Source organism: Lycium ferocissimum, chromosome 8 (assembly GCF_029784015.1).
Source record: "Lycium ferocissimum isolate CSIRO_LF1 chromosome 8, AGI_CSIRO_Lferr_CH_V1, whole genome shotgun sequence".
In the NCBI taxonomy this organism is placed as follows: domain Eukaryota; kingdom Viridiplantae; phylum Streptophyta; class Magnoliopsida; order Solanales; family Solanaceae; genus Lycium; species Lycium ferocissimum.
This window is the reverse complement of record NC_081349.1, coordinates 43,877,494-43,890,118: the sequence shown is the minus strand read 5'-3', so window position 1 is coordinate 43,890,118 and position 12,625 is coordinate 43,877,494. Positions and strand designations below refer to the sequence as shown.

The following is a 12,625-nucleotide window of genomic DNA, read 5'->3' as shown; positions in this document are numbered from 1 at the left end:
GGATAGGTAGTGATAGGGGGTGGGGTAGGTGGTTATAGGGATAGGGAGGGAGGTAATGGGGATGGGGGTGGGGATGGTTAAGTGGTGGGGTGGAGGGGGGTGTAGGGGCTGTTAAGCGGGGTGGGGGGTCGTTTGGGTGGTGTATAGGGTGGGGAGTGGGGGTTCGTTGATGGCGAGGTATGGGAAGGTCGAGGGGTGGGGTTTGGGGGTGTTGGATGGGTGGGAAGGAGACAATGAACTTGCAATGTTACTTGTGAGACTTATTTTTCCTACTTCCATTAAGGAAGTCATTTTCCTCATTTTTAAGGAACTTGTTTTCCTAGAGAAAATGTTTTCCAAGACATTTTGGCCAGGGGAGGAGCCAGGCATAGCTAACCTCCTTCGGCGAAAAACTACATTGTTTATACATGGTTAAAATTATTTTTTATGTATATTTAGTATACATTGAACCCCCCTTTGACTTCTTCGTGTTCTCACTTCTACAAATTTTGAACCCGGCCCCTTAGTGAAAATCCTGGTTCCGCCACTAATTTTGACCAACCAAACATGGGAAAATTGAAAAACATTTTCTGGAAAATGTTTTCCTTTGTACCAAACACACTCATAAACTTGTAACACCATCCAATTAATTACTCTATAAGAAATTAGACATTTAGCGGCGACATATAGTGGCGACCTTAGCGGTGCAATAAAGATATACATTTAGCGATGACTAGGGCTGTTCACAGTTTTGGTTAAAACCAAAACCAAACCAAAAATTTAACAATACCGAATAAAACCGACATTTGGTTTGGTTTGGTTTTAAATTTTCCGATAATATTTGGTTTGGTTATGGTTATATTAAAAAATAACCGAATAAATAACCGAACCAAAAGATAATTATATACATAAAATTTATAATTATTTATATGTATAATATTAACTTTTCATAAATAATTAAAGATATTTTATACCTTTTAATTATTAATTTAATTTAATTGGTCACTTATTTTTAAACGCGTCTTAAAAGAATATGTCACAACATCCAATTAATTACTCTAAAAAGTAAAAATCCTAGACTCTTTTTTATTTTTTCTACATTACGGCGTATCTTTCACTTGATATCGCAGCAAAGTTCGCTATAGTTTGAAGAATGTACCTTGTCGCAGAAAAACCGAACCAAACCGACAATAACATTATTTTAGATGATTTTAGACGTTTAAGCAGCATTTAAATTGGTTTGGTTATGATTTTAGCGATGACTACATAGGTAGCTACAGAAAGTATTTATTAGCAGCGACTTTTATTAGGTCGCCTAAAAGGTGAACACTTGATTCCCGCTAAGATGACATTTCATAAAGAATTTTTTCAACATGCAGTTCGCCATAATTAATTTTCAGAGATTTTTCAGAGTTGTATTCTGATATTTCATCTCCAATTTCTCTAACCCATTTGAAAATCTACAGGATTACAAAGAATTTCGCATAGAAAGAGTCATCCAAAGCTTATTTGGTGTTGTTATTGTGGATTAAACCTTGACAGAACTCTCAGTTATTTCTTTTTCTGGGTAAGTTAAAGTTTCTTCTTGAAGACCTTTTTGGTGTTATTGTGATTGCATGTCGATATTCCACTATTTTTATTTTCGTTCTTATGTGGTTATGTTCTTGAAGTTAAGTGTGTATTAAAGTATAGACATTTATTTGGGTTGCCAACAGGAACAAGCCTGTCCATCATAAAAAGTACCTTTATCATTGACAAAATTGGGAATTTGGTAGTTAAAAATGTACATGGATATTTATTTGCTTTAGTCATCTAATGTTTCCGTCAAAACCAAAAAATCTACAACTTGTATCCTTGACGATGGGAATCTTGTCATCCGTAACAATGACAAGGATGTTGCAAGGTTAAATTCTGCCTTGTGGGTAGAGCTCCTTGCATCCAACAGATACCTTTTTGCCTAGAAAAGACAAGGCAAAGAGCGTAAAGTTTTCTGGTATTGAAAAAATGAGAGTGACTCTTCACCTCGAAAGTTATAAAATTTAAAAAGATAGTGATTTTTAATTACAACAGCTGCGTGTATTCAACTTTGTGGCATCAGTTTGGCTTATTAGTAGATATTAGAGAGTTGGCTTATGGATAGGTACAGTATGCAGACAAATTGAACTAAAAAGCTTCACCAAAATCCTTAATCTACTTCATGCAGTAGCTTTCTTTAGGACGCTAGGCTTTAGAAGTCTTTTAATTGTTAGTTCTGACTAGTTTATTTTTAAACAAGTTCCGTAAAACCTTCAAGCACAAAGTTAAATATTAATACAAGGCAATGAAATGCATATTCCTTCTCTCAGTCTCAATTATTTCATTTGTTGAGGTGTGCAAAGACATGACATCTCATTAGTGATCTTATGAGAATTTATAACTTTCAATGTGAAGAGTATAATATTCTGGTGCATTTTTAGTTTATCACTATAGAATGCGCAAAGACGTCAGTATTCTGGTGTATTTTTAGTTTATCTCCATATTTGTCTGCCTTTGATTGATAATTCTAAAAAAAGAATGTCTAAACCAAATTCAAAATCAGCAAACTGGTTGGAATAAGATGTCTTCAACAATGTCAGTGGAACATGCTTAAGAAACAACAGATAATGAAGTAAAGCAATACAGACAATAAACTGGAAACAAGTAAACAGTAGTTTTACAACTAAGAAAGGAAAAACTCCACATGATGGGGAACTCGAAATGCGACGGACCTAGGAAGGGCTTGTTTCAAGTCCACAGACTCATCTTCCAAAAGACACAAGTTTGCTTTATTGGAACAACCATATCAGATGACTGGACTGCATAAAAAATGAAATGTGGTGACACCATATCCATGACCCGAGGACAAGCTCAATGTCCCAATTCTCCCCTGCAGAAAGGAGGAAAATTAATAAATGAAAAAAATAGAAAAACATAAAGCAAAACCGTAGCAAATAAGTTTCGAAAGAAACCACTAAATCATTCATAGTAGTCCATCTAGTACAGTACCATAGAAGTCTATTTACAGTAGAATAAATTATTTTATCTAATTCTAAATCATGGTTGAACCATTTGCCTAAGTAGGAGCAGAGTGCATTCAGAATTTAAGGGAAAGAATTAGTCTCTCACGAATTGCTATATTTTGAAGAATGAAATAATTACAAAAGATACAGTTTTACAGGACATTCTGCTAAATGAGATATGCATAGAGATAGATGCAATACATTTTGTTCATGGAAAATGTATGGCAGCAGAAAAAGAATAGTTGTGCAGACAAGAAAACTTAGCGAAGACTATAATAGCAATTTATCATTTCAATACTATCGAGTTTGACAGACCTTTCAACCTTGTGTGGCATTGGAATCAGTACTTTCAGGAGGGAATATGCTGAGCTTGACTTTCATGCCTCTAGATGTCTTCCTTTCTCGTATAACTTTTGCAGATCTCACAGCTCTGCTTGTGTTCTCCAACCTCATCTCTTGAAGGCTGTGTATATCCGCCAGCCCAAGTGGCACACTGTCGAGCTTATCACAGTGGATAAGAACAAGGTGCCTAAGTATGGGGAAGTTAAGAATCGAAGCCTCCCAGGTTTCCAAGTCTGCCCATTCAATCCATAAGAACTGGAGTTGGCTAAAACCTCCTATCCTTGGCTTCCAGGACTCACCCGTGAATGCAAATTCCTTCAACTTTAGGACCTCAAGGGTCTCCAACATCCCTAATTTATCCGCCTCACTCCAAGAAAACCTTGTGTTTGTCAAAGTTAACTTCTTCACTGTACTTACAAGTCTGAAGAATGCTGGAGGAAGGCAAAGCGCTTTAAACACGTAAGGAACATCATTCAATAGTTTCAAATTCTCCAGGGACGTTAGCTCTTGGAGATTACTGATTCCACCCTTAGTATCAAGAAAACCCTCCATTGGCCCTTGAATGCTCAATTTTCTGAGGTTACACGCCTTGAGAAGCACCTCTTTCTTGCAGCTTTCTGGTGAAACCGTAGAAAGAGTTTGTAGACAAGAAGGTTTACTTGTCGTGGACGCAGGGGATGGCAATTTTGCAGGTATGTTGGAGTGCAAATGCCTCAACTGTAACATGTTCCATATGTCTGCTTTTATGTCAAGGATGGGCTCAAAGGTACTTGTATTTATTATAAGAGTTTGTAAATTCCAGAATCCACCAAAGGTCGGAGGAAGGGACTTAAAGTCACCTGAGATAGCAACATACCTCAAATGAAATAACTGGTTAAAGTCCTTGGAGAAAAGAAATTTGAGAGATTCAACATCCAAGACCCTAATAAGTGGAAACGCTTTGTGGATGAGTTCGATTTTATCACGAGTCAACTTGATTTGTTCTCGTTTTGAAGAAAAACAATAGAAAGATCTGACATGTTCTGCAAAAAGCTTATTGTGGAGGAAGTCATCCAGAATGGAGGGTTGAATACACAATCGACGACAACTATCTGAGTCTTGTATAGAAGGAATAGCAGCTTGGTCGGGTGCTCGACATATTTCTTGAAAAAGCCATTTTTTACTAGCTTCCATTCTACAGAACTGATGCAACATGTCGTGAAGGCGGCATGTTTTTAGTTGACCATTAGATCTCTTTTGCGTCAATATCACTAAATTTCTATTGACAAGATCATTCAAATAAAACTCTGCTGTCTCCTCAAGAGTGTAGGTTTGCTGAGGCTTTATTAGCCCCTCCGCTATCCACAACCGTATCAATTTCCAAGAAAGGATATCAAAACCTCGAGGAAAGACACCACAATACAAGAAGCACGTTTTCATTTCCTTGGGTAAACAATTGTAACTCAACTCTACTAATTTCAAGCAGCTCTCGTGGTTATCCCCATAAAGATGCAACACCACATCTCTCTCAACTCTTAGCCAATCGATTTGGTTCGGATGACCTCTTAATCCTCCTGCAATGACCACAATTGCAAGTGGTACTCCACTACATTTTCCTGCAATGATTTTTCCAACTTCTTCTAACTCTGCGGGACAATTTCCTTTACCAAAAACTCTCCTTTCCAACAGCTCAAAGCTTTCTTCCTCCTCTAAAAATTTCAATTGATGAGGATCTGTATTTGCAAAAAGGGCCACATTCTGTTGGCGAGTTGTCATCAGAATTCGGTGGCCTTTGTTGTTTTTCGGGAAAACTTTCTTGACATCCTCCACAACTTGTGGCTCCCAAATATCATCCAAGACGATGAGGCATTTACCTCCTTTTGCTATATTACCCCGTATTTCCCAAGCTAAACCATCTGCCCCCATAATTTGATATCCATCAACGCGTTTCTTCAACCCTTTGAGAACGTTGAGATAGACTTCCCTTAGTTTGTAATTCTGGCCGACATAAACCCAAATGATGCTGAAAAATTCAAATGAAAGCTGAGTATAATTGTAGATTTTTCTTGCCAGTGTGGTCTTTCCAAGTCCGGGCATGCCTACTATTGGCACAACATCAAGATCCTCTGATCCTTCGACAAGTCGCTTAATCACTTGACTCACTTCCTCATCAAACCCGACCACTTCATTATCCTCCAAATAAGAAGCCTTTTAAGATGATAAAAACGGATCGCATCAAAAGCAGGGTAAATATTTACTAACCATGGTTAAGTAATGTTATTACATATTCGAATACATGGATTTGGAATTATAAGTCTAGATCTAATGCTTCGATAAGGTAACACTCTATGCAAAAAATGATACGACAAAAAGACTATGGAACCCGAATTACTGCATATGTTGCATAGAAAAAATAACCAAATATCTGTTTTCTTTAACTAATTGAGTATAATCTCATCCCTTATTCGTCGTCTGCCTACTTACGTTCAATTTTGCTGCAACACATTTCTCCTTTGAGCTTTTTTTATTATTTTACCAATTAAAACACTTTAATTGTGTGCATTGTCCATTATATTTCTACTAAAAATATTACTGACTGTAGACCACACAAAGTGAAATACCTTCCATAATATTAATTTTGGATAAACAACACATATCTCAAAATAAAAACTTTCCTTTTACACACACACACATGTGGAGGTATTTCAATTTGTGTGGTCTACTGTCAATAATATTTTTAGTTGAAATATATTACTTGTATAATATTCCTATAGTATAAGAGAATTAGTTGTTTAGTTTTGACGTACATGGACTGTACGTATATCCGCATCTACTTAAGAAAGAAAATAAAGTGCACATACCAAAAAGAAAATTAAACAAAAAATTTAAAATTCTTATATATTAAATTTCAATCTATTATAATTTATAAAAAGAGAATAAATACTTTTTCGAATATACATCTTCACAAAACTCTTAACATAATATGAGCACAAAATCTTTGATAAAATATACCAATTTGGTCTTGTACGTAACACATACTTCACTCTTAAATATTTTGAATTGTTAATACTTTTTACGTAGTTTTCAGAAGATTCTATGTTCGAATTTACTATCAAATTTAAGAAGTTTGATTCTCGAAATGCAAATAATCCTACATAAATCGGACGGAGGGATTACATAAAAGGTGAACTTGTCTCATTATATATTCATAAAGTGACAAAAAGGAGGTTTACATAATATTTTTGAAACCACAATAATATATGTTTTACAATTCCCGACCTCAGTAATTTTTCTATTTATTGTTACTACTAGTATTATCTTTGTTGTTTACCATCAGTAGATGTTACTATACAGATCTAGTCATATTTATTGTGAATGAGCTTTGGATGTTATGATTTATTAGTACTCTTTTGGTCATGCGATTTGAAATCATGATTTCATATTTTGATTCCAAATTAGTATTTGCATAAAATTTCAACTTCAACTTTATATCATGATTTCAAATCTCAAATTCTCCAAAAAGTAGGATTTGGGATTTCAAATTTTTTTAAATCTAAAACTTGACCCATAAGTTTATTATTTTGTAAAAACAGATTCATAAGTTGGTAGATATATTTTTTAAATGTAAAACTTGACTCAAAGTAACAATGTTGGTTTGTCTTCTTGATCATCTGGTCGGAAATACATGCTCGACATGAAAAGATTGTTCGTACCATGTGAGGGGATTATACTAAAGATTAGTTACACTATAACTCATATTCAATTTTCATTTATATTGAACTAAAGTTTGATCAATAGGTGTTGTATTTTTTAAAAAGACATTTTGATAGCGTATTAACTTTGTTATGAACTATAGTATGCTCATTTGGAAAGATTGTACACGAGTTGGAGAAGTTTTGATAGTTTTCACAAATTTTCGGGGTTTTTGAGAAAAAATACAATTTAAAAAATTCATAGTGTATGTCCAAACAAAACTTCAACTTAAAATTAACCTGATTTCAAATCTTTCATTTCATATCATGATTTCACATCATGTCAAAACGGGGCCTTAATTAAAAATGCGTTTGAGTTTCAGGCATACCTGCGTTGTGTCATGGGCACCTCTCGTGGGCATCTGAAGAGTCGGGGTGGGGAGAAAAGCTTGTTGATTGTTTTGTCGAAGTTCCCTAACCTTATCATGGATGTCTTTGATCTCAGCTGCAAGTTTCCTCACTGTAGCTAGATGACTCACATCAAAGAATCTTCCCAATTTATTTTTCTCTTTGTGCAGCTTTGCCTGAACCAAGAACTTATCAATAATATCCTCAGTTCTGTTCACTGTTCTCTGAATCTCCTCCACTAAGTGTTTCCACTGATTGCTTTCACTTTGGTACTTGGCAGCATCATCAAGAAAGGCTTTTAGACGTTTAACTTCTTCCAACAAATGTTTGAAGTCATCATCTACACCTTTAATAAGCACATTTTCATTCACTAGCTGCAACAGGTTCTCCAACAAAAAGGTCACCACTGCATCTGCCATGATCACTCTTTCTTGGGTTAGCAACAACGTACTATATCAATATGGAGGAGAATTATTTTTTAAGAGGAAGTTTTTTCAGCTCTTAGCTATGAGATCTTCACTTCACAGCAGCTGTATATAAAGAATGTACGTAGTATGTGGAATATGTAGAGTTACGTTGAGTCGTGTTCGGAATTATTTAATCGGTTTTTCAATAGTCTTATTTTAATTCATCCAACGACAATTTAACAGTTGGTTGGCCATAAAAATATCATTTTTTTGCGCGGATTGACCCTATTTCGGAGTGGTATTTAATTTTTACCCCTCAAATATGGCGTTCTTTAATTTTTGTCTCTTTATTTAACATTGTAATGATAATTTGTGTCAAATTACCTTATCTATGACTTAATTTACAAGGCATAAGTTTATAGAACTTTTTGCGTCAAGATAAGTTCTGTAATTAATTTATCCGGCATAAGTTGTGTAGTATCTAATTTGCTCAGCGTAAAGTTTTGAGAACTTTTCTATAGGTACTAAGTTATGCGTTTTAAGACATAATTTTATATTATGATGTGGAAATATAAACATATGCTGGATAATTCAATTCTTACAGAACTTATGCCGGACAAGACAAAAGTTCTATAAAATTATGCCTTACAAAATTAGGTTATAGATCAAGGAAGACCGATTTTTTTATTTTTTTTTCGATGTCAGAGATATTTTCGATCATTTTCTTATTACTTAAAATGCAGATAAAAATTAAAAACCGGCAAAAATTAAACACCACCCAAAAATAGGGGCATTCGTGCGAATGACCCTAAAAATATCTGCAAGTGGATTCCAATAGGAGCTTTGCGGCCGGCGCCGTAGTTTCCTTGGTACTTTCCTCCAGACTCTTCGAAGGTTGATTGGATATGGTCTTTCTTTAGTCAAAAGATAAATTAAAATAGGGAAAAGGCTCAAAAATATTTTATTATTTTGTTTTAATAACTAAAAATATCATTCGAATTAATTTTGCTCCATTTATGCCCCCGCTGTTATAAAGATTAACAAATATATTCTTCATTTGACGAAAATTTTCAAATTAATTCAAATAATTGGGTTTCACAAAAAATAATTTACTTTCATATTTTATCTGACCCGACCCGCCTCCTGAAATCAATGGTCTTGAAAAAGCTCTGATTTCTTTCTATACCTTTATCTCACACCAATTGACCAAAAACATGAGAACGCATCAAGAGAATACTATGGAGCACTTCAAATTGCCGGTACAAAAGCAACTTCAAGATATTATAATGAAAGTTCAGTGGCAAACAACAATATGATTAAAATACATTAGATAACAAAATCAACCGATTCATAGAAGCCAAGTGTTGAAAAAGCTTTGATTTCTTTCTAACTGAAATCAATGGTGTTTTTGTTTTGCTTTGTAGTAGCGGCAATCGTTTGTGGTGGGAAAGGGAATGGGAGAAGTCATTGGTCGGAGATGAGTTTGCCGGAGTGGTGGGCTTGAGAGCCAAGTTGCTGGAGGAGAAAATACGCCAGAGAAGGAAGACTTGGGTTATTTTAGGAGGCGGGTAAAATATGGGAGTGGGTTATTTTTTTTTGTGAAATCAAGTTATTTGAATCAATTTGGGATTTCATCGAATGAAGGATATATTTGTTAACTTTCATAACAGCAAGGGCATAAATGACCCAAAATTAGTTCGGAGGATATTTTTAGCCATTAAAATAAAATAGAGGGATATTTTTGACCAGTTTCCCATTAAAATAAGATTGCATATTACTATATTATATAAGAGCAAATGTGAGGACTTTTGTAGTCAAACAATAATTTTCCATTTTTTTAAAAAAAATTTAATTAATTACTTTTATATCCTAATTTTACTATATTATATAAGAGCAAATGTGAGGACTTTTGTAGTCCTCACAATAATTTTCCAATTTTTTTAAAAAAATTTAATTAATTACTTTTATGTCCTAATTTTACTATATTATATAAGAGCAAATGTGAGGACTTTTGTAGTCCTCACAATAATTTCCCAATTTTTTAAAAACTTTTTAATTAATTACTTTTATGTCACTAATTTTATTTATTTAAGTCAATTTTTTTATTTTTTGTTTTTTAAAAATTACTTTTCAAAATTTTCGAACCTGATAAAGGTTTTGTAGTCGATCACAATAATTTTCAAATTTTTTTAAAACTTTTTAATTAATTACTTTTAGGTCCTAATCTTATTTATTTAAGTCAATTTTTTTATTTTTGTTTTTAAAAGTCACTTTTCAAAAATCGAACCTCCCACCTCATTTTTCACGTTCTTTGATTTTACGATTGGTGCTCGATATCGCATTTGGCATTAATCAATAATTTATTTGCAGCATATAATAAAAGGAAAGGAGCGCTTCCTCCAAAGATTTTTCCATATCCATTTCGAACCACAATCTTTAAGAGAGGGAGAGGCTCATCTTCCGCCGCACAAGTTAAATTATGTATTTGTCTTAAAGTTCATTAACTACGTATAGATTATTTATTTAGAACTAAATAACTTTAAAATTAGGATACATAAATTATAGAGTCAAGACAGTTCCAAATTTGATTTGAATTAAATAATTTCATCAAAATGGAAGTTAAAATATTAAAGGAGTGGAATGAAAATTTTGCTTTCATATAACTACCCACTTACTACAATATATGGTTTTTTCCATTTTTGTTGTACACTTGTACTAACACAAATTATAATTCTTTAGTTAAAATATCTATATCTTTAATTTGGTAACAATTATTGTGTAAGACGGCCTCACATAACTAGTTAATATAATAATTTTATAAAAGAAAAGTAGTCTTCTTTATCAAAAATCTTTTCATGGCTTTACCATTCTTGGAAGTTTCTGCTAACATCCTATGTAAATTCTGACAAAACAAGTAAGAAACATCCTAGATTAAATATGGAACGCGCCATTTAATCAGTATATGTGAAACAAAGATACGAAAGTTTTTAAAAAATATAAAAATACAGTATTGGTAATGTTAAAATATGGGTACTATAAACCTAAAAAATATCATTTGCGATCTTCTTCATGCTCTAAGTTTTCTTATATTTGTCTATTAAAGAATAGTAAAGCTTCTCAGGAATGGCAATCTGTAGAGAACTATACACAAAAGACATACATGGAAAGTGTAAACCTGCGTAATTCGAAGTAATTTTCTGAATTGGTTGATAAAGGCATATGATAAAGATAACAAACAAACTTAAGGCAATATGTCAAAAAGAAAGGAAAGAAAAGGATTAATATAACTGAGTATTGGAAGCCAGACATAAAAAGAAATACAAGTTGCAAATCATAGAATCACTTGTACAAAAATAACTCTCAATCTAGTTAAACTAACGAACAGCAAAAGGAAAAAAAAAGGCATAATCGAATAATTTCTATTTGAGAATATAATAAAAAAGGGAAAGGAGGCATCAGAAGATTCTCATATAATTTTGTGTAAAAAATAAGGTTTAATATCTTAGATGGTCATTCAACTAAGATTAATTTACTCTTTAAGTCACTCAATTTTGTTTTCTAATTCAAAAGTCACTCAACTAAGGCTTTGGTTTAAAACCACTCAACTTTATTATCTAACCCAAAAATCACTCGACTATTGGTATTTCACATAGAAAGCTACCCAATCTATTTAAGTGATTTTTTTATTAAATTTTGCTGACATGAAATTTTGTTTTAAAGCCAAAGTTTAAGAAATAAAAAGATATGCATTTTAACCATTTTATTAACCTGTCCACTTGACACGACCGCCTAAAAATATATTGAAAAATCAATTCTTAATGACCCATGAGCTCTCTTTGTAATTTCACAGCTTCCGAAAACGAGTAATCGATGATCAGGATTCAGGAACAACGTTTCCTATATCAATAGATCTTTTTTCCATTTTATTATATTCTTTACAGCCGAAAGACTACAATTTTAATAAAATAAGAACTACTCCATTCACTTTATATGTCTTTAATTTACAAACACATATTATTGTGTAGAAATGCTTCAGGTAAAGTGACGTGCAAGTTCGTAGTAGCATTCTAAGTCATATTTTTCTACATAAAATAATTCATAGTCTCCCATTTTTTTTTTTTTTTTTTTTTGCGAGAACTGACACATCAACTTCTTTTAACCAAATTGATTTTTCAATATATTTTTCGTCAATTTATATAAGTTATATCCGTTGGCTCTTGATCAACATATTTTAGCCGGTCGGGTCAGGTGTGGCGGGGTAATAAAATGGTTAAAATGTGTATATTGTTATTTCTTAAAAATTTGGCTTTAAATAAAAATTTCATGTCAACAAAATTTAACAAAAAAATCAATTAAATAGGTTGGGTGACTTTTTAAGTGAAACATCAATAATTGAGTGTTTTTTTTTTTGTTGTTAAAAAATAAAATTGAATGACTTCCTGAGTGAACTAACCTTAGTTGGGTGATATTTGGGTTAATAAATAAAGTTTAAATGACTTTCTCAGTCAATTACCATTAGTTGAGTGACCATCTAAAATATTATCTTAATAAAATAAGATATTACACTTTAAATAAAATTTGGAATATGAAAAAAAACATGTTGATGGAAACTTCCTGATGAAATCAATAGCGCAAGTTATCTATATTCATGCAAAATATAAAATCATAGTTCAGACTTCACACTTCATAGACAACCATGTCTTAATACATTCCTTCTAGAAAGAGTGTGTGTATATAATAATAATAATAATAATAATAATAATAATAATAATAATAAAAG

The 12,625-nt window shown here is 32.8% G+C and overlaps 1 protein-coding gene across 3 annotated transcripts; it reads right to left on the bottom strand.

Moving 5' to 3' along the window:
• Nucleotides 1-2,542: 2,542 nt before the first annotated feature.
• On the bottom strand, nt 2,543-8,028 carry LOC132068565 (putative late blight resistance protein homolog R1A-3). Of its 3 annotated transcripts, none has more exons than XM_059462201.1 (3): nt 7,420-8,028; nt 3,333-5,546; nt 2,543-2,884 (listed from the first exon to the last, which is right to left on the bottom strand). In XM_059462201.1, the coding sequence occupies exons 1-2, from the start codon at nt 7,855-7,857 to the stop codon at nt 3,336-3,338; spliced, it is 2,649 nt and encodes an 882-aa protein (XP_059318184.1). In that variant the 5' UTR covers nt 7,858-8,028; the 3' UTR covers nt 2,543-2,884; nt 3,333-3,335. The 3 variants fall into 3 exon arrangements, with proteins under 3 accessions (XP_059318184.1, XP_059318182.1, XP_059318183.1); XM_059462199.1 differs by having other exon boundaries at nt 3,341-5,546; XM_059462200.1 differs by having other exon boundaries at nt 3,341-5,504.
• Nucleotides 8,029-12,625: the final 4,597 nt, after the last annotated feature.